The sequence below is a fragment of the Phragmites australis genome, chromosome 19 (assembly GCF_958298935.1).
Source record: "Phragmites australis chromosome 19, lpPhrAust1.1, whole genome shotgun sequence".
In the NCBI taxonomy this organism is placed as follows: domain Eukaryota; kingdom Viridiplantae; phylum Streptophyta; class Magnoliopsida; order Poales; family Poaceae; genus Phragmites; species Phragmites australis.
The window spans coordinates 3,116,671-3,137,986 of NC_084939.1; the positions used below are offsets into that span (position 1 = coordinate 3,116,671).

The 21,316-nt window shown below is 44.3% G+C and overlaps 2 protein-coding genes across 2 annotated transcripts; both read left to right on the forward strand.

Moving 5' to 3' along the window:
• The first annotated feature begins 1,730 nt into the window (after positions 1-1,730).
• LOC133900009 (protein ROOT HAIR DEFECTIVE 3 homolog 2-like) lies at positions 1,731-9,690 on the forward strand. The gene is made up of 22 exons (XM_062341073.1): positions 1,731-1,912; positions 2,327-2,393; positions 2,532-2,634; positions 3,315-3,385; positions 3,503-3,566; positions 3,649-3,714; positions 3,819-3,866; positions 3,948-4,010; positions 4,082-4,138; positions 4,280-4,438; positions 4,572-4,640; positions 4,720-4,811; positions 5,447-5,525; positions 5,910-6,075; positions 7,023-7,147; positions 7,290-7,552; positions 7,680-7,776; positions 7,893-8,054; positions 8,136-8,240; positions 8,563-8,657; positions 8,798-8,894; positions 9,099-9,690. Exons 1-22 carry the CDS (start codon positions 1,756-1,758, stop codon positions 9,339-9,341), a joined length of 2,448 nt encoding a protein of 815 aa, XP_062197057.1. The 5' UTR covers positions 1,731-1,755; the 3' UTR covers positions 9,342-9,690.
• Positions 9,691-19,531: 9,841 nt separating this feature from the next.
• LOC133901040 (non-specific lipid-transfer protein C6-like) lies at positions 19,532-20,642 on the forward strand. The gene is made up of 3 exons (XM_062342333.1): positions 19,532-19,612; positions 19,811-20,072; positions 20,599-20,642. Exons 1-3 carry the CDS (start codon positions 19,532-19,534, stop codon positions 20,640-20,642), a joined length of 387 nt encoding a protein of 128 aa, XP_062198317.1.
• Positions 20,643-21,316: the final 674 nt, after the last annotated feature.

The window sequence follows — 21,316 nt, forward strand, 5'->3', positions numbered from 1 at the left end:
GAACAATGTATCACCATACACTGGGATATCGACTAAGTAGTCCCGAAATAGCCTAGCAGCACCTTCCTGGTGCCCACGGTCTACGACCGCATGTCCTAGCACGGAGCCACGGTGACGCGTGCAACCTTGGGTAGCAAGCTCTTTCTCCTCGATGGATGTCAACAACATCAATTCGTCCCCATCGTCGCTCGAGTCCGATGAGAACATGAACGGATCTCCAAATGTAGACGAGCTCATTATGTAAATGTGAAATATAGTGGTAATTGTGCATCTCTACTTTGACAGCCACCCTCTTTTATAGTGATGATAGCCTTCTCGAGCATGCAATCTGAACCTGGCTTCCTATGCAATCTACCAGGTATGTGTTTCCTGGCTTCCATGGGAAGACTCGTGACCACGAAAGTAGCAGGCATGTGGTTCCTGGCTTCCACGAGAAGAATCTTGCATACAAAGCTAGCAGCGAAATGTGTTTGCCTGCATAAGACCGTTTACTACAAAACATATGTACATATTGCTGGTTTATTAGTGTTTGGCGTCATGAAATGGGTAGCGTGCGTGCAGTTCTGCTCTTCAGATTTGCGAAAACAACGAAGCAAAGAAGGTAGTTGTAGAGAGATTGGTAGCGGAAAAAGTTTGGGTTGAAGGCGCAGGGAGCGCTCTTCTCTCCGTACAAAATGCATGTACAGTATATACGTACTATATATTGTAGCCGTATGATATGCATTGTGGCAGTTATGAGAAAATGTTAGAATATTGGAGGTCTATCGGGGAAGTAAATAAGGAAGGAAATGTTGTTGGAGTACAGGAATCTGAAGAGAATGAGTCTAGAAAAGGAATCTCTTAAAAAAAAATTAGATTGAGAAGAGAATAAAATGAAGATAAATGGTTAGTGATGGTTTTAGGCGACCACATTGCCACACGATTACATGGGCCAGATAAATGATTCTGATATATGTAAAAAGTCGAATAAGTTTCGGCAGTCCAGCTACTTCTCGGTCGCGGTCGCGTGATGCTCAGTTTTGGACTGAACTGGATTTTCCGACCATTAAGCTTTGAGATTTATGTGTGTTGCGGACTCTAATTTTGACCCAATGGTCCGGAAACGTGGCTCACATTTGTAGTCTATCGATCAATGCGGATATAGAATTAGAAATTAAGGGTATGTTTAGTTGCTCGAATTTGTCTCAAATTAGTTAGGTAGATATGTATAATTTTAAAATAAATATGTTTGGTTTTTTCATCTAATATTCTAACTTGACTTGATGGATGTAAATATACATATTCAGTCTGACACAATAGATACATACTCATTTATCCACTCATGCAGACGTGCTTACTTGTTAGGGTTATAAAATCATATTTATACGTGTAACTAATTATAATCTTACATATTACATCCACTCATGTGATCTCAAATTCGGTTAACCAATTAGAAACTTAGTTTAGCTTATACAAACAGATACAACTAACCAAATATAATTCTTTTTAATAAATATGACTATACTCAATCTATTTTTACTTAATTAGATTATACGATCCAGCTATAAAAAAACTCCATCTCCGGAATCAAACACACGCTAATCGAAGAGAATTCATTTTGAAGAGAATTCAGTTGTCTTCAGGATGGATGACTGGTGGCCCCTTCTTAGAAGACTTCCGTCGCAATCCATCCGTTCCATCGAGTTCCTTCCATAAAACCACGTAGAACCCCCCACCCCCGCGGCAACACCTGTCTCTCTCCAACGATCGGTGGCCATGGCGGGGGGCGGCGGGGAGTGCCACGCGACGCAGGCGGTGGGCGCGGACGGCGAGATGGACGCGGCCGCGATGGAGCGGTTCGCCGCCGACTCGGGGCTCCCGGGGCGGGGCCTCTCCTACGCCGTCGTCTCCATCCTCGGGCCCCAGGGCAGCGGTGAGCCGCCTCTCCTCCACCTCCTCCGGCCACGCGCACGGCCTCTCTGCACAGTCCTAGTCCCGTAGAGTACGGGGTGCTACTGCGCCGCGCCGCTCTGGTTCTCCTGAGAAGCAAAATGGAGGCGCGCAGCCCCATTTTTTTTCGACGAAATTTTCGCATGGCACGCCGCGGCTTTCCGTTTTGGTAACGTATGGCGGTCGATGAGGAATCGAGCATGATGGAAGCAACCGTGGCCATTTTGATTCTGCTTCACCCAGCTTATGATGTCTGTAGTATGCGTCTGTGATTGTTTCCCCGTGAAGCGTGTAATCGTTGAACCTTGTTGGGTATGATTATTTTCATGCAGCGAATTTTGTTTAGGTAGTTGAGTTCAGTAACCCCTCTTATGGTTCTACTTTGTTCCTCGGCCAGGGAAAAGCACCTTGCTCAACCATCTCTTCGGGACGAACTTCAGGGAAATGAATGCCTTGAAAGGAAGGTAAACGTCCCAAACGCGTGCTGAACTGAACTGTGGCGTGGCAAAATTTCGACAATAACAGATGCATTTTTTTTTTCGTTCCCGCTTGTGGAATTCTGGATCATAGATGCTCCTTCTTTTTTGTTCGTATGATGTCAGGAATCAGACCACTAAGGGCATTTGGATTGCCAAGGCTGTTGGCATTGAGCCGTTTACTGTTGTGCTGGATCTGGAGGGGACGGACGGGAGGGAAAGAGGGCAGGTTAAAGTGCTACTTGCAGACATGTTCTTCACTTAAATGTTTGTTTTACAGAAATCCACTTTAATGTTCCTGAGAAGAGTTTTGCTTTCCCGCCATGTTATTTTTCCCATGCGCGAAATTGTTGATGGACTGTCTGCTCCTCGCTCTATAGCACTTTGTTGTGTTCCTCGTACGGTTGTACCTTACCTGTTGATGGATGTCGAAATTATAAGTAATTTCTTTCCTATGTACTATTGCATTTAACCTGTCAAGAAGAAAATGGCTGTGTTTGGCAGTACTTGACTTGATTCACATGCGACATTAGTGCCCTTATTAACTTTCCTGTAATGATCTTCAGTACTGTTATTCTGTGTATCATGATTCAGAAAAAGATCCCATGTGTCCATGTGGATCATCAATTCATTTAGGTACTTCAAGCTAAATGTCCCTCTGCCACATTAGTAACTAGTTATCATCAACTCATTTAAGCATCTATTATTATCAATGTAAACATTATTTGAATTAATCATAATTGTTCTCTATCTATTTGTCTCTGTCATTTGGAGCTGGGATTTCTTCGTGGAGGTCATGCACTTTATTTTGTATTTTCAGTTTGCCACTGATTGGGAATGTTAATACTCTATAGATATATGTTTTAACATTGATTTATATTTTTTAACTATTATATTTTGTTCTTTCAGGATGACACTACTTTTGAAAAGCAGAGTGCTCTTTTTGCTCTTGCAGTTTCAGATATTGTAATGATAAATCTGTGAGTTGTTATTTTATTTATTACTGCTTTAATGGTAGATATCGACTCTGATAACTTGAGAGGCCTTTAATTTTTTTCAACCCCCTTTTTTGGATTTGCTTGTCGTATGCTCTGCAGGTGGTGCCATGACATAGGAAGAGAGCATGCTGCAAACAGGCCTCTTTTGAGAACAGTATTTCAGGTGATCTCTGTTCCAATGTATCACTGTATTTCTTTTTGTCCATTATGTGTTCAGTCATCTTATTGTTATTGTTTTTCTTAAGGTTTTGATGTGTTTATTCAGCCCTCGCAAAACGACACTGCTACTGGTTATCCGTGACAAAACAAAGGTTTTGACAGTTCCAGAGACTGAGATACACAAATTTGTTCTTCTATGTCTGTAGTCTGGTATTTTCAGCTGGTTTGCCTTTTCTTGTGCTCTGTTCTTTTGCAGACTCCATTAGAGTACCTAACGCAAGCTCTGAAGGAGGATATCCAGAAGGTGCCGCTGTTTTATTTTCTGCTTACCTTCTTCCTCTATGTCATATTGCAATTCTCATTATTTGTTATATTTTTGTTCCAGATATGGGACTCTGTTCAGAAACCAGAAGTCTACAAGGAAACATCGCTTAGTGAATTTTTCAATGTCGGTGCTCCAATTTTCTGAAAGTGAAACTTTCATGTGTCAACTGAACTTATATTTTCTGCAATATAAAGGTGGAGGTCACTGCTCTGTCTAGTTATGAAGAGAAAGAGGAACTATTTAAGGAGCAGGTAGATTGAAAGTTCAAGTACTTAATGTTTTTCCTCTTCAGTGTAGAACAATACTATCTTGATCTCTTCTCTACTGTCTGCAATTACATTCTTTCATGGAATTTTCTATTGTGCTATTTCTTTTTTTCTTCTTTATTGCAGGTTGGACAACTCAGGCAGATGTTTCATCACTCAATTGCTCCAGGCGGTCTTGGAGCTGATAGAAGAGGTGTGGTACCTGCTTCAGGTTTCTGTCTTAGTGCACTGCAGATTTGGAGAGTAATACGAGAAAATAAGGACCTTAACCTTCCTGCTCACAAGGTTATTGCACCATTCTTTACCATTGATGCTACAAAACTAAAGAGTTATTAATACTTGTGTGAGCATGTCATCAAAATTAATTTTTGAGCATTACATATACATTAGTTATTTTTGTCTTTTGTACATTTCCTAGGTCATGGTTGCTACTGTTCGATGTGAAGAGACTGCAAATGAAAAGCTCAAACATTTTATGTCTGATAAGGTGACATTATTCTTATGTTGTAGTTCGGCATCTTTTTTGTCTCATTGGCTGAATAGAAATTGATTATTCTGCTCCGCAGGGTTGGTTGGAGTTAGAGGAAGCTGTAAAATCTGGTCCAGTACCTAGCTTTGGAACGAAGCTCAGTGCTATTCTCGATTTTTATCTATCAGAGTGAGTGATCTGACTAATGCTCCTTGTGGCGTTCCTTTGGATAGTTACGATACACACAGTGGTTATCAGTAGTCACAGTGCATTCTCGCCAACATATCCCTGAATTACTGTATTTCTTTTTGTCCATTATGTGTTCCAATGTATACAGCTTTGACAACCTGCTGCAGTTCCTTTTTTCCTTCAATACTTCTGTCATGTTTATTCTCTTGAGACGCAGTGCCTTACTCGCATGCTGCATATTCAGCCATTTAATTTCCCCCCTAATTTTGAACTTACGTTGCTGTCATTTCTCTTTTGTATCTGACATAGTGACATATGAATGAATAAGTACTGGTTTCCTTATATCGCCCGTGGCATTCTTGTCTCCTTTACTACTCAATGCTTATACTGATTGCTCATGCATTACTGCTAGTAGCCTAGTAGGACAAGGTGCTCTATCCTCTTGAATCAATTTGACCTGCAAACAGAGCTTGCAAATTCTCAATACAATTGGAAGATAATGTTTGATATCTGAGGTGACTGACTTTATTTTGTTGTCCTGGATATGACAAAACAAAATGCAGAGATCTCGTGAGTTATTTTGGTACGTGGTTGTAAGCACGTGTGAAAAATTATTGTACTACATTTTCATGCAGGTATGACACAGAAACCATGTACTTTGATGAAGGTGTAAGAGCTGCTAAGTGCCAACATTTGGAATCTTCAATGCTAAATGTGAGTAACTCATTTCCAAGTGAGTAATTTCATTTATGACTTAGAGAAGCTAGTTTATCCCAACTGATGATGTCTGCTTATGAGGAGCACATATTCAAGCCCGGTTACTACTGTCTTTTTTTGCTTAAGAATCAGTGGTTCGTGATTTTTTAACTCTTTGGTTGCTATTGCCTAATATTTGAGTATATGTTCCAACCACATGCATTGTTTTGTAAACATCTCAGTCATTTTTTGTAAGTAGATCTTCATCGTGCCCTGCTAAGTTCCTATAATTTTACTATTTTTGAGAAAGGATAACTTCTTAGAAAGTTAGCAGACTGTTTCATTCTTCCTTGTAGCTGGCCACTTGATCTCATGGTATCATGCAAATCTTTGGTTTTGCAGCACACATATCCTGCTCTCGAGATAGTGATAGAAAACTTGCATTTTGTGGTCCTCAACAAATTCAAAAGTGACCTGGAACAATCATTAAGGAGCAGAGAGAGATTTGCAGCATCAGTTCGTCAGTGTGCTCAGGCTTCAATGGCAGAATTCGATGCTGGACTTAGAGGTATCTTGGGAAGAAAATGTTTAGCCATTTAGTCAAACAACATATGCCTTGTCAACTAACATTCTGTTGCCATATGTTCTTTTTCTGTTCTTAGTGATCAACTTGAATGGCGATGTCATATTGTCATCCTAACCTAAATTCTCCATCCTGTGTTCTGAAGTGTTGCTGGTACTGGTTACTGCTAAGTGATTCTGAACAATTTCCTGTAAAAAAAAGTAATTCTGAACATTTTTTTTTTAGGAATCTTGGGCAGTTGTTCTGTCATTTCATTGTAGTAGAAAGAGAGTTATGTACAAGTTAGGGGCCACAGCTTTAGTGCCAGGCCGAAAGACAACTCAGTTTACCTGTACTAAAAACACTGTAGCGAATCCGACAAAACTTGAGGAAAACTAAGAACACAGGCCTCTTCCTCCTTGTCAGAACACGCGAACCATAGTGTGTTGACATCTTGTTGCTGCAGCGTAAGAGCTTTGCTGTCGATACTTGTCTGCACCGTTCTTTCCATATGTTCCAGATGACATAAGTGGCTGTCTAGACCCTGTCCATGAAATTTGTAGCAGCAGCGGGCCAATCATTTTTGTCCACCATGGTTTAGTTTTGTGGCTGCTCCAGTTTGACGTAGTTCCCCATTGCACACTTCAGACTGGAGTAAACTTTTGTTTGTTGAGCTTATGGTTGTAAATACCAGTACGGAAATCCTGATGCTTGCTCCTGGTTCCTGGAGTCTTTTATCATCTTGTGTGTCTTTCTGAAATGGATGATGTATGATGATCCATCTGATACTCGAAAAGTAGCTTTTGTACTAACTAAACTGAATCGGTGAATCCCTAGTAGATGTAAATCATCTCCTTTGATGGAGATATTTCTCTCGTACTCATTATTAGGTATCTTGTATGTTTGCCAGTCTACTCACTGATGTCAAGTCCTTGTTCTTTGTTTTTATGCAGATGCAACAGTTAAACATGTGGAGTGGGATGCTTCAAACATTAGGAACAAACTGGAACATCATATACAAGCTCATGTAGCATCTATTAGGAACACAACGCTGGCTGAACTAAAAGTTAAATATGAGGTTACTTTCCCACTCACTACACAGTAAACGTCCAGAGACGTCAGCACGTCCTGTGATCCTTCATTTTACAAGTTAAACCATGATGATTATCTTCAGAACATTCCATCCTTATGTTTTGACTTTTTGCCATTGCATATTGCAGAAGAAGCTGTCAGACACACTTGCTGGGCCTGTACAATCAAGACTGGAAACTGGCGAGAAAGACTCCTGGGCATCTATTAGGAGAGTATATAGGCGTGAGACTGAAAATGCTGCTCTTGCATTCTCAACTTCCCTTTCTGAGTTTGAGCTAGACCAGACAACTTCCAATAAGATGGTCTCAGACTTAAGGGAACATGCAAGAAGTATAGTGGAAATGAAAGCTAGAGAAGAAGCCGGAAACGTTCTGTTGCATATGAAAGAAAGGTAGAATTTGCTTCCTTTGTTCTTTGAAGGAAAATTAGAACAAGGATGATGTAGCTTCAGTTTTCAGACATCATCCTACCATGAGCATTAATCTCTTTTCTACCTAATATCATTGGATTATTTGTAGGTTTTCCACTGTGTTGAACCGTGATAGGGATTCGATACCAAGGACATGGACAGGAGATGAAGATATCCGTTCAATCACTAGAGAAGCACGTTTAGCGGTATTGATACTTGGCATATTTTCAGTTAATCAGCACTGCACCATTTATATGTTATCTGTCCTGATTAATGATGTTCGCCTGTAAGAAACATAATATGATATCATGTTCCACTACAGGCTTTAAGACTTCTGTCCGTAATGGCAGCTGTACGGATGGATGATAAACCAGACAAAATAGACCGGGCTCTGATTACTACTCTTTTAGATGGCGGACCCCTTTCCCAGAAGAGGAGTGTCGAATTCAATTATGATCCACTTGCTTCAATCACGTGGGAAGAGGTTTAGCTGCTTACACTTGGATCTTTGTGGTTTAGGACGAACTAAAGAGAAATAGCTTGGAAAGTTTTTGTGTTTGTGCAGGTGTCACCAAAGGACACACTGATTACACCAGTGCAGTGTAAATCCATCTGGAGGCAATTCAAAGCAGAGACAGAGTGTGCTGTTGCACAAGCAATATCTATGCAGGTTTTTTTTTTTGGCTTTTCAATTGCTCATCATTGGCTTCTCAATTGCTCATCCTGTTGGGGTCAGTGCTTGCATAACTATGATCCATGTTCATAGTTATCCTAGGATAACCAAAATATGTAACTGAATTTCATAGTTTCTTATCAGAAACTTATGAACACCAATCCCAGAAATCATAGGCTCTTCTTTTCCAACTTAGTGTACTCGTTTGATGATTATCTGTGTCACGAGCACTTTTTTTGAATAATGTTTATGATGTTTCGATCTGAAAACATTTTCATTGTGCTGATTGAATTCTTCCAATCCGAATTCCTCCCGTCAGGAAGCACATAAGCGTAGCAAGAACTGGTTGCCGCCTGCATGGACTATTATGCTCCTTGCAATTCTAGGTTTCAATGAATTTATGTTTCTTCTTAGGTAATCATCCCACCAACATATTGTTTATTTGCTGTTCCATTTTTAGTTAAGCGAGACTATGAGACTGCAACACTTCGAGAATGCAGGCTTCATTGTTGACATATGTAACCAGGGTTCATTTTCTTTTTGCTGATGGGCAGGAACCCTTTATACGTTCTGGGGCTCTTTGTTGCCTTCGTACTATCATATGCTGCATGGTTGCAGTATGATATTACTGCTTATTTTCGCCATGGCACGGTAATTAAGAGCATAAAAATCTTTTTACACAGAAATTAGATCCCAAAGTTCCTTTACTTACTCTAATAAAGCAGAATTCCACGACCTCTTTTCTTCATCATGCGGAATAATGTTCTTGTGTTTCTGTCTAATGCATTTCAGTGCAAATGAATCTTACTACTCGTAGTTTCAAACTGATCCAAAAGGAGTTTCTGCCTTGTGCAGCTACCTGCTCTTGTTACAATTTTATCAAGACTCCTCCTCACAATCATGGACATCGTGACGGTGATCGTCAACTTGAGCCACAGCCAGAAGCACTGCCCGCACCCGTCTCGCCGGCCTGTGCCTTCCCATTCTCAAAGCTTCAGGAATCAGACGCAGCCACAGGCTCGAGTGCAGTATCAGTGTCCTGACTCCCCATCCTCATCTTCCTCTTCGGTGGACTCAAACAGTGGTGATGAATCTTGAAGATTTCTCAAACATCCCTGTGGAAGAAGCAGACCGGTACTTAGCTAGCCTTCAGGGGCCACTAGTTGAGGAAAAACTGTGTGATGTGTAAATGAACTGTAAGATGTAAGGATAACTTTGTGCCAGGTAAAACAAGAAGCATAACCTTCAGCAGAGTTGATGGTAGCAGAGAAGTAGACGGTGGTTCGTGTGTAATTCCAACCCAAACATGAACACAAGATAGTCAAGAGATTAGAATACTGGACAAAGGGATATGATGTATGTACCTATGTAAATTCATATAGAAGTGAATCTCTGTCACCAAGTGCATGTTCATAGCTTTATACTATGTGGCAAGCTTTTTTGTTACAAACAACATGTTTAATGTGCCTTTCCTGGATGGCTTGTTTGTGCAGTGGCAATTGTTTACTGCCAATGAATGCCATAAGTTGAGAATGTTGCAAGCTAGATCTAGTAGCTTTAGTAGGTTTACTCTCAAAATAATCTTTTCTTGTGGATTTCCTTTGATGGCTGATTCGATGTTCCTAGCTTTCTACGGCAACCGCGTCGGCTCCGACGAGGTCTCCAAGGGTTGGATCCTTTTGTTCCCCTGTTTGGGTTTGTGGTTTTCCGCTCCGGCAACGGCGGATCGGTGTTCATTTGGTTCATTACGAAGGGCGCGGCGCTGGAGATTCTTTACTCCTCTAGCAACAGGATGGTTGATGATCGTTCAGAGGTTTGCATGCGTCTCGTGGATTACGGGGCGTTGCCTCTTGCAGCTTGCCAAGATTCGAGTCTTGTTGTAGGGTCTCAAGGAAAGATCTCGTTTGTTAGATATATGGGCATAGCCCATTATGTTAAAGAATAATTTTAAATAGATCTTAAAATCCAAATAAATGGAGGTATGAGTGCATCTTTTAGAGTGTGTTTTTTATATTTTAAAAATCAAAAAATTATAAAAGTAGACGTTTGTTTAAAAAAATTACAAAACTAAGCTATTGTCGTATATCGCCTTTTCAATGGACGATATGTTTTAAAAAAAATAAGGATGTCACCCTTACCACGGACGATAGGTTAAAAAAATAAAAAAAAACAGTGTTTTATTGCTCTCAAAATTGAAAACTATATCAAAGTAGTCATGAATATTTTGATAATGTTTTGAATTTTAAGAGCAATAGAACGCAGTGTTTTTTATTTTTAATCTGTCATATGTTGGATGGGCGACATCTTTATTTTTAGAAACTTATAGACCACTAGAAGGACAATTTGATTTTCGAAATATAAAAATTCCTTTTAGTCTCACCTTTCTAGTAGAGGTGGAGGGAGACCAACTTAAAATGAGTTGTCTCCTTCACTCCACTTAGCATGTGTGGGTGAGAGAACTAAGATAACACGCACGCGATGTTCATGGCGAAGGGCGCACGATACATGCGTGAATTGGTCTGTCGAAATCGGATCCAATAGCTTGCATAGATGCAGTCTCCTTTTGCAGTTTTATTTTTTTTTCTGCGTGCCCAAATTGATATATACGAAAATCATGTTAGCTACAAACCAGATTATGGCATGTCTCAATCACGCGGTTTTCTCTGTCTCTCTCTATATATATATATACACTGTCGATTATCACCACAAAAGATATACGCAATTAAGATTTTGCCTATTCCTCTTTGATGCGCCGTCACAAGTAGTTTACTTCCTCCTGTTGTGCCGGTGTGCATCGGCGATCGAGAGAATAGGTCTCTGGAACCCGTCGCTATTGAGATCCTGTATCAGGAGAGAGAGAGAGAGAATAAGATTTTTGGAAAACACTCGGTGCGACTGCTCGCAATCTGCTTCATCTACATCATCACAGTCTACTTCCTCTATGTCCTCTTTGTCATCTGATGCATCGCCATCACAAGATCCTCTGCATCTCACGTTGCCGGTGGGTACATTCACTGTGATCTATCATGCCTATTTTCCTATTGCTTTTGTCCTGTAATATATTACAGAGATATATGTCTATGATAGACTCTTGCTGTATGATAATGCTAGTTGATTCATTACTGTTCATATCATATTTAGGAATTAAATTAAATATGAAAGTGCACTTTTATCCAACATTGTTGTCGGCATCTTCTGTTCATTAATTCGGCGACAAGGTATGATGATAGGAGATATGAATTGACATTTGCGAACCTCTTATATGTTTTTTTTTTCTCAGAGGCTTCTATCTTTGTGTCGACGATTGGTGAATCGTTGATTTAGCGAACTTGTTAAAGAAACATGGGATACTTGAAGTAGATGAATCACAAGGGAACACACAGAGGTTTTTAGACAGGTTCGAACATCCCTGAGGATAATAACCCTACATTATATTTGTCTTGTATTGATTTAAGCTTGTTATAAGAGGGTGTGTGACTAGTCTAGATGAATCTAAATCTAGTCGGTGACTTCCTTGCTTGACTTCTGCTAGCTTGTATGTGCTTGTATTGCTTATCCTCTGTAGGGACCCCTAGCTTCGTGTGTGTGTGTATCGTACGTCATCTGGACTCCTTCTTCCTGTTCTTGGAGATAAACCTTTCTAATTACAAGTTGCCTTGGATACTTATGAGTAGTTTACTTTCATTCAGGGATTCCTTTACTGGAGATAAAGATATGCTCCGAGAATTAAGGAAAACTCTGAGATGTTTGAATATGATAACTATCCATTATTCATCATCACTATGTAAGAATATGGATGTACGCCACAATGGATCTTAATAGTTAATATAATCCAACCCTTAAAAAAGAACAACTACCACTCTTTATTCGTATGTCTCTGCCATCTCTATGTACACCAAGACGTATACCAGTGCGTATATAAATGTGTATATACGCACGAGGCATGAGCAGGTCGGTCAAGGCGGATCCTGGAGAGAGCTACGTCCGGTGACCCGTACGTACACCCTTTATTAGCTGCGCCACATCATACACGTCACACCACCTCAAGGATGGCGCCAGCCACCGCCTCCCAACCGTGGCCATTCTCGTCGCCCTCGCGCCCGCGCCCGTGGCTGCCGCCGCCACCATGCTAACGACGGTGCTGGCAGTCACACGTGCACTGCTTCTTCTCATGCCAATCATGGTGGTGCATGCACTTCTGCTAGCAGCGATCGTCACCATAGTCGTGGTGGTTCTCCTCATCAGCGACGTCGTCGCGTATTCCACCCTCCTCCTATTGCTGGCACTCGCATTTATGGACACATTGTTGCTTCCTCTGCCAGTCATGGCGGTGCTCTCAGCCTGGCACTGCTTCTGGCAGCGGTCATCGCAGTAGTTGTCCTCGTCAGCGACATCGCGGCTTCCGCCCTCCCGGCGGCGGTGCTTGCACTCTTGCACGCACTGTTGCTTCCTCTGCCAGTCGCGATGGTGCTGGCACTACTTTTGACAACGGTTGTTGTGATAGTTGTCCTCGTCGGTGATGTTGTGGATGCCGCCCTCCTAGCGGCGGTGTTCGCACTCTTGCACGCACTGCTGCTTCATTTGCCAATCGCTATGGTGCTGGCACTGCTTCTGGTAGCGATCATTGCGGTAGTTGTCCTTGTCGGCGACGTCGCTGCTGCCACCCTTCTAGCGGCGGTGCTCGCACTCTTACACGCACTATTGCTTCCTCTACCAGTCACGATGGTGCTGGCACTGCTTCTGGCAGTGGTCGTCGCGGTAGTTATCCTCGTCGATGACATCACGATTGTCATTCTCCTGGCGGCAGTGCTCGCACTCTTGCATGCACTGCTGCTTCCTCTGCTAGTCGCGGTGGTGCTAGCAGCCTGGCACTACTTTTGGAAGCCGTCGCCTCGGTAGTTGTCCTTGTCGGCGATGTTGTGGCTACCGCCCTCCTGGCGATGGTGCTCGAACTCTTGCACGCATCGCTTCCTCTCTGTCAGTCGCGGTGGTGTTTGCACTTCTTCTACCAGCAGTCACCGCGATAGTTGTCCTTGTCAGTGTCGTGGCTGCCACCCTCGTGTTGCCTGTGCCAGCATTCTAGAGCGCACTGTTGCTTCCTCTGCTAGTCACGGTGGTGCTGGCACTGTTTTTGGCAGTGGTCGCCATGGTGATTGTCATCATCGTCACCGACAGCATCAGCATCACGGCTGCCGCCCTCTTGTTAGTGGTGCTGGCATTCTTTCATGCATCATTGCTTCCTCTCTACCAATCATGGTGGTGCTGGCAGTCTAGCACTGCTTCTGGCAGTGGTCGTTGGTGTAGTTGACGTCGTTGGAGACAATATTAGTGTCGTGGCTGCCGTCCTCATGTTGGCGGTGCTGGCATTCTTGTACTCATTGCTCCTTCCTCTGCCAGTAACGCTGGTGCATACACTGCTTCTGGCAATAGTCAACGCGGTAGCCGACCTCATTGACGTCGCCATCGCACTAGCCGCTCCCGCCCTCCTCTTGCTACCTACGCTGGCACTCCATCGCACCTCTTCTGGCAGTAGCCAGACCCACCACAGTCATGTTCTCCGTGGCTACCCTCATACTCCTTCTCGCCATGACTGCACTGCCTCATGCACTCCTGGATCTGCCATGGCTCCTGGCGGTGGTGGCGTAGGCACTGGTGCTGGAGATGGCACATGTCGGAGTGGTACATGTCATCGCCACCGCGTACTCCTCCTCCTGCTCGCCATGCTGGTGCCACTAGGGGTGGAAATGGATGGCAGGAAATCCGAATTATCCGATTCCGTATCCGTTAAAATGCGAATATGGATATCCGTATCCGTATTCGTTTCTGAAATGGATACTAAAATGGATATATCCGAATTCGTTTTCGAGATTCGGATTCAAATGTGGATATCCAAATTCGAGATATATCCGATTCGTATCCGTATCCGCCAACCAGGGAACCAAATTTTGCTAAAGTTTTAGAAATTTCAGATATGAACGAAATTCCAACCCAATCAAATTGGAACAATTTCAGTCAAATTTCATCAAATTTCAGTTAAATTTGATCAAAAATTTAAATTTCCAACATGAATTTTGAACAAAATTTTGTAAAATTCCGACCCAATCAAAGTAGAACAAATTTCATTCGAATTTTATCAAATTTCAGTCAAAATTTTTCAAAAATTTAAATTTCCAACCTGAATTTCGAAGATCGAGTAGATATCCGAATGCGGATTCGTATTCGAACTATCCGATTCGTATTCGTATTCGAAGATATCTGGATCCGTATTCGTATTCGGATTAAAATGTGGTAAATCGTACTATCCGAATTCGATTCCATGCGTATCCGATCCGTTTCCATCCCTAGGTGCCACTGCCGGCACTCGACCTCGCACTCCCTCTGCTGCCGGTCATCTTGCCTGAACTTTCACTGGCACTACTCCCTGCACCACTGGCGTCGCTTCACTGTTGGCCCTGGAACTATTTTCCTCTCTCTCACACACACGGCGGTTCTCTCGGGCTTTCACTCAACGCACATGAGCACAAGGAGGATGAATATACACATAGGTTTTGGCGACGCAACAATTTTCTTGCGTCTTGGCTTTTCGGTTAGATATATGCTCGGGTGAATACATGATCTCAACTAGCCTACATTCACGTGGTGAGCAAAAGCTCGGTTCGCTTTCTAAGCCATGCACCATAATGTGCAACTAAACATGCGTGATCCACTTGACCACTTCTAACATCCATGCAACTACAAATGTCTGCTAACACATGCAACTTGCCATAATTCTTAAACCGCTTCTAAACAAACATGCATGACGTGGAAAATAAGAAATGCAACAAGATTAGACTCAACATTCTCCTCCTCCTTCGGGTCCCTCCCAGCCTCCACCGCGATTGCCCCCATCCTCCTCCACCCCGGCCATCGCCACCATAGCCAGTAGGACCCCGACGAGCAGGAGAAACCCAAACCACCAAACCCCACCCTTCCACACGAACCCATTGTTGCACACACGATAGAACACCAGTACCTACCTAGGCAGCGATCGTTCGATGCGGGATGAGAGATGATATGGATGGCTATGGACAAGCGAAGGGATGCATCTTTTATACACGCGTGGAGCAGCTCGGTGCGTGCGTAGGGACGACTGGGGGATGCCGGCGATAAGGTGCGACACGCGAGGGCGCGACGAGCCCATGTTGCACTCCTGAGGTTCGCTGTGACTTGGCGGTTGGCATTACTGTTTGGGGTGAGCTTGCAACGGCCAAGGTGGCCGGCGTGCAGTGCAACGATGTCATGGATGACTGCTCGGGACTTGGATTGTTCGTAGGTTGCAGGGGAAGTGAGTAGGTGGAGGGTGTCATGTTCGACCATTCATGAGATGTTTGAGATCTAGATACATATCTAGCTCAAAGGGAAATCTCCACTAGCCTTTATGCACACATGGTTTATTAGAACCGATTATTTGCGTTGAGATTCATGTTGAAGAGGTATATGTGAAAAAAAATCACAGGGTAGGTAAGAAGAATCAACGAATTGATGAATATCAGGTAGGATAGATGGATAGCTGAGATAAGTCATGTATCCATAAGTCTATGTGGACTTGTATTTTCCATATCTAGCTGCACGTACATCAGGATTCATGCATGCATCGGATCACTATGATGCATATCATCTAACGAGTGATTTACTTTATCGGTGTAAAAGTTTTACGACATGGACGACTGATTTTGCAATGCACGTACACATCCTTGAACCATTACTTCTTCAAGTATATAGCACCCAACAAATTTTCACAAGGGCGGATGAATGGCCCTCGCGTCGCTCTCGTTGGGCGACTCGGGGGCAAACCAAACCTCATCGCCTTCCACCTAGTAAAAAGGCATAGCATGGCCGCCGCCGCCATTACCGTCCAGCGGTGGTGGCGGCGGCCAGCGGCGGAGCCAAGCAGTCTTCGTCGTGCTATCCTTTCCTTTCATATCCCTTTCTTTGCCCTTCCTGCTCATCCTCATTCTGATGCGGTAGTGTTGGGCAGCCGGTTCCCCTCGACTCGGCATCGTTCTTCTTGTTGAGCACCTGTCCCTGCGTCTCTCGCGTCTCCTCCAGCCAAATTTACATGACTCCTTCGGGCTTTGGGTGCTAGCGCGTGGATCTACTTGCCCACGGCCGGGCTTGTGCGTCGGCGCGCCGCCGGGCTTCCCACACTCTTCCAGGGCTCACGCGCCACATCACAGGTTGGCAGGTCGGCCTGATGTGTGGGTGCACGTGATTGGTTGCCTCTCCCGGGCTTGTGCGCAATCGCTTATGGTTGGCCGCAATCGGGCTCCCTGCTCATCTCCGGTGCTCACGCGCGTGGTTGGGCACCGTCGGTTCCTTCGAGATGGCCAAGTCGGCCAGATCCGCAGGTGGCTTAGGCCAAGGGGCTCAGGAGCGACCAGGATGGATTCTACATGGTGCAAGCGCGCCTCTCGAGGTTACACGCCTCTCTATGCAGCTTTTGCACGACAGCGTGGCTCTAATGTCCCTTCCATGCGGCGGCCAGTTCCACGCGCTCGGTGGCGCAGAGGCCCGACTTGGAAGCGCGACTTGAAGTGTAGGGGCTTGACCCGATGGCGGGGCGATCTGATGCATGCGCCCAGCGGTGCAGGGGCTCGGCCCAGCAGCGCGGCGGCATGGCTCGGTGATGCGGTGGCCTGTTACAAGTGCCCAGCGGCTCAGGGGATCAACCCAGCGGCCCAGCGATGGTTCTTCAAGCCCTTGCAAGGATCTACTCGTCAATGTGATGCTCTGGCCACGTCGCGCCTCCTGTTTTGTTTTGTGAAGGTCGCCATTATTCAGTGCAGGGTCTCTTCGTGCTGGTGGCCGATGCTCATGATGCTTGCGCTAGTCCTCTCTCTCTGGGCTGCCTCAGCTCCTCCCTTGCTAGATCGGTCTATTCCCCCCGATCTAGCCCACAAGGGCATTGACGACTTGGTGTTGGCTTCGTCGGCTGTAGGGGTGCGGGATGTCGGCTTCCCTTCTTTTAAACCTGGTAGCTACTGTCATTGGCAGCGTTTTCATGGGGGCTGCAATGCTAATGTGGTACAGTCGCGATTGGCCAAGAGCACCAAGCGAAAGCCCTTTTGACCTTGTGTCGATGCCGGCGCTGTTACCTCCTTAGAGGTGGTGTTGTGGTGTTCCCTGCCTCTCTTGGAGGTTCTTCGGGTGAAAACTCAATCCTGGTCTTTCCGGATGTGCGACATCAACGTGTTTGACGTCGTGCCTTCCCTAGGGGCGTTGTTCGGGAGTCCCTTTCCTATGGTTCGGGTGGCCTCATTTGTGTTGGGAAGTCGTAGGCTGGGGTCTGTGTTGGGAAGTTGGAGGTGCTTTGCCGTATTCGTGCGACGAGCTCGACAACGATGACCCAGTTGCGGACTCCATTTGGTTGTTTCGATGTGTAGTTGTGTTCGGCCTTTGTTGTCCGGATGCTCGCGTCGTTGGGTATTCCGTTGATTGGCCCTAAATCAACTGTGCAGTTGTTGAGATTTTTGAACCTAGTTTTCCTCGTAAACTAGGTCAGCTCTCTTCTTCTTTAATAACATCGGTATCATTGGTGTTGTCCTTTTCCAAAAAAAAAAAAGTATATAGCAACCTTGAACTAAAGGGAGGTGCTACGAGTATATTTTAGGCCACTGAAATCATCAACATTTTTAGGAAGCGTGTGAACTTAATGGTATTACGTACGGTGATATACATAGATGTACTTTTCATGACAAAATCCATCGTTATCATTCTCTTGTAAGAAAACTACTCCTAAATAGTTTCATGTGTAAGTTACCAGAGCTTGACCATAGCATTCCAGGACTGCATGGCATCTATTTGAACAGGAAGTAGTAGAATATATCATGACGACTTGGAAAAATTGTAAGACGAGTTACTGAAGTTGTTTTCTATGGATACTTCTTATAGATACACACCTAAGTCCACGATTTTAACACAGACTACTCCCCGGTGCAATACAGCAACTGCAAGCTGGTGCTTGATGTAAATCCATAATCTTCCTAGCACCAACTGAAAATAGTTTCAAAACCTTGCAAGTTGCAACTACAATTTTCCCCAGATTGGTTTCCTAGCACCAACAGAAGCAGCTGTGCATGCAAAAATCCAGCCCGGCTGGTGGCAAAACCGGGCCATTTGTGGGCTTGATCAGGATCTCCTGGGCCTCCACGAGCACCAGATTCGTGGGCCTTGCCGTCCCGCCCCGGCCCATGTAAGTTTGAGCTGGAGGTCGTTGGCGCCATTCATGCAGACTCAACTATATTTTGGAGCAAACAGTATACTTATTTCTAAAAGAAAGAGGCAGCGTAACATTTCTCACTTATGTTTATGTGCAATAGGCGTAGGCCCTTGCAAAGTCTAAAACAACACAAATAGAGTAGTCAGGTAAGTTGCACAATTCTCTGTAATCTGCGAAACAAAGTTGCACAGTTCTGACGGACCTAACTGCCATTTGTTTTGTGCATCCGTGAAACAAATCCCTTAAAACAGCACAACACGCAAGCCGCGTGCATGATCCAGACATCTCGACAAGATCAACACGGTAGGCGAGAGTGCTGTAATTTCTAGAAATTTTAACAATGTCTATGGTGAAAAAAAAATAGGGTGATACTATTTTTCGTATGCTGAAAATAGCATCCATTTGAGCCAACGTGGGAACCCATTGGATCTCTATCTAACGTGTCACGAGTCTTCTTCAAAAGATATCTCCGGTGGTGTCTTTATCGTCAGATCTATGTCTGCCACCTCCGTCACGCTAACCTCTCCGTTTTAGAACTCTCTCACCTTGGCACCGACCCATCCGACAGTCCTCTGCCATCCGCATATAGTGGTGTCCCCGCCACTCCACCGCGCACGTCACCTCCGCTGGGCCAACCTCCCTCCCAAAAGCTTTTCTAAGCCAAACGACGAAGGAAGCCTCCTCCCCTAACCCCCACCGGCAATCGCCGTTCTTCATCGTCTGATAGATCGAGCTCTCGCTTTCAGACGCGTTCACACATATTGACATCCGTCGCACTTGAGATTTCAGATGCTGAACTCTATGAAGCGTGAAAAAAATATCACTGATCGTGAGTACCTTTTTACCTACAAGGATAGTGAAAAATTTCTGGCATTTGAGAGTCACACCATCTGCATGTCAAACGTTAGAACCGCCCAGTTAACCTCCAAACTACTTTAGAAAACCTCTTATAAATAGAACTATTAATTGGCCTGAACTCACTCGAAACGTTCATAATACCTCACAAGCTGCTTCATCTCCGTAATTAACAATGGCATCCAAGGCCATGGCCACCATCCTACTCCTCCTAGCCGTGGCCGCCGCCATCGCCATGGCCGACGCGGCCAAGCGGGCCGTGTCGCCTCCCATGCCCTCGCGGTCCGTGGGCGCGCGCGTCAAGCGCTCCTCGAAGTCTTCTACGACGTCGTCGATGCCGGCGGCTGTCATCTCCATCACCGCCGACGCGCCCAAGAGCGCCGCGCCGGCGCCCATTCCCTCGATCTGGCGGTCGGTGGGCGCGGGCGGCAACGAGCGCTCGTCGGCGCCGGAGACGTGCGTGAGCTCGCTGCTGGACCTGAGCCCGTGCCTGGCCTTCTTCAAGGACGCCGGCGCGACGGCGGCGCCGGCGGGCTGCTGCGCGGGGCTGCAAACCATCATCGACACGCAGCCGGTGTGCCTGTGCCACATCGTGAACCACACCCTGGAGCGCGCCATCGGCGTCGACATCCCCATCGACCGCGCCTTCACGCTGCTCGGCGACATCTGCCGCCTCGCGCCGCCGCAGGAGGTCTTCACCAGCTGCGGCAACAAAGGTAATAACGACCGAAGCTTTCATCGTAGCTAGCTAGCTTATGTTAAACCATTCCCTTGGTACGTGTCAGTACTTCAGCCAAAATAATTTAGGCAAAAAAGACTTCATTTTTAAATGTAGAAAGTTGGATGAAAATTTTAATTACTACGGTAAAGTGAATTTTTGGGGTAAAAATATGCATTATTCACTAAAAACACACAAAAATTATAGCACAACAGTTATATCTAAATATTGTAACAATTTCAAATAATAAGACTACGTCCGAGCGGTGGATCTAGGGGAGGGGCAGAGGGCTCAAGCCCTTCTACCTCGGGCACACTTGAGAGCCTCCTAAGTCCTTCACCTCTCTTTAATTTTTGGATATAAAAGAGAAAGAAAAATGATAGTCTCTATTTTGTGACTCTAGATCTGCTACAACAGATAGCTATATATTTATCATAACCTTCAATATTTAAAAAAATAATTTCATAACAAACAGAAAATATTGATTGGTGCTAGACTGCTAATGTTATGCCTAACTTATATAGGTAAAGTGCCCCCACTCTACGTTTGCCCGGCTCCATCGGCTTGAGGTAATTTGACTACAAGTATCCCATTTCGCACTAATGCTTCACAAAGCTAATCACTCTTGAACTATGTTATATACTTGATTCAATTTCCCCCAAAAATCTGATGGAAACGGCCTTTAATTGTGCAGAAGCAACGACGATAAGGGAAATAATTTTCGAGAAGGACGACTATTAGAAACTATTAACATCAACTTCTCTGGATATTTAAGGCTAGACCATACTACTTATGTATACAAGCTTCAACATAGAGTACTATTTTGGGCATGGTTATACGTACTCAATAGGCCGAGAAGTTGCATATGACAAACCAATGTATATGTATTGCTGCCAATAGTTTATCAACAAAATATACCATTATTATAATATCCATCGTAGGAAAACTGAAACTGAGATATCCCTTCAACATGTGCAGTGTATCTATAAAGATGACTCGACGCCATCAGAAACTGTTATGCTCAATAATTAGATTAAGGTTCATTATCATGTTCTGTACTATTTCTAACAACGAGTACCGTGTTATATATAACTCTTTTACAACCCAGAGATCAAATGACTCAAATCACTTTTGGTAGTGGTTTGTCGAAAACAGCTGATTGTAAAAGGAGTGGTACAAATGGCTTGTTCATGAAAACATTTTTCTTTTCTGAGAACATACTACTCTTGTTTAACTAGATAA

Excerpts from the sequence above, each read along its gene's own strand:
- LOC133900009 (XM_062341073.1), top strand. The coding sequence starts at position 1,756 with ATGGCGGGGGGCGGCGGGGAGTGCCACGCGACGCAGGCGGTGGGCGCG. Across the intron at positions 2,394-2,531 it reads ATGAATGCCTTGAAAGGAAG|GAATCAGACCACTAAGGGCA; the intron begins GTAAACGTCCCA and ends GTATGATGTCAG. Across the intron at positions 8,241-8,562 it reads CACAAGCAATATCTATGCAG|GAAGCACATAAGCGTAGCAA; the intron begins GTTTTTTTTTTT and ends TCCTCCCGTCAG.
- LOC133901040 (XM_062342333.1), top strand. The coding sequence starts at position 19,532 with ATGGCATCCAAGGCCATGGCCACCATCCTACTCCTCCTAGCCGTGGCC. Across the intron at positions 19,613-19,810 it reads TGGCCGACGCGGCCAAGCGG|ACGTGCGTGAGCTCGCTGCT; the intron begins GCCGTGTCGCCT and ends TCGGCGCCGGAG. Across the intron at positions 20,073-20,598 it reads CACCAGCTGCGGCAACAAAG|GTAAAGTGCCCCCACTCTAC; the intron begins GTAATAACGACC and ends TAACTTATATAG.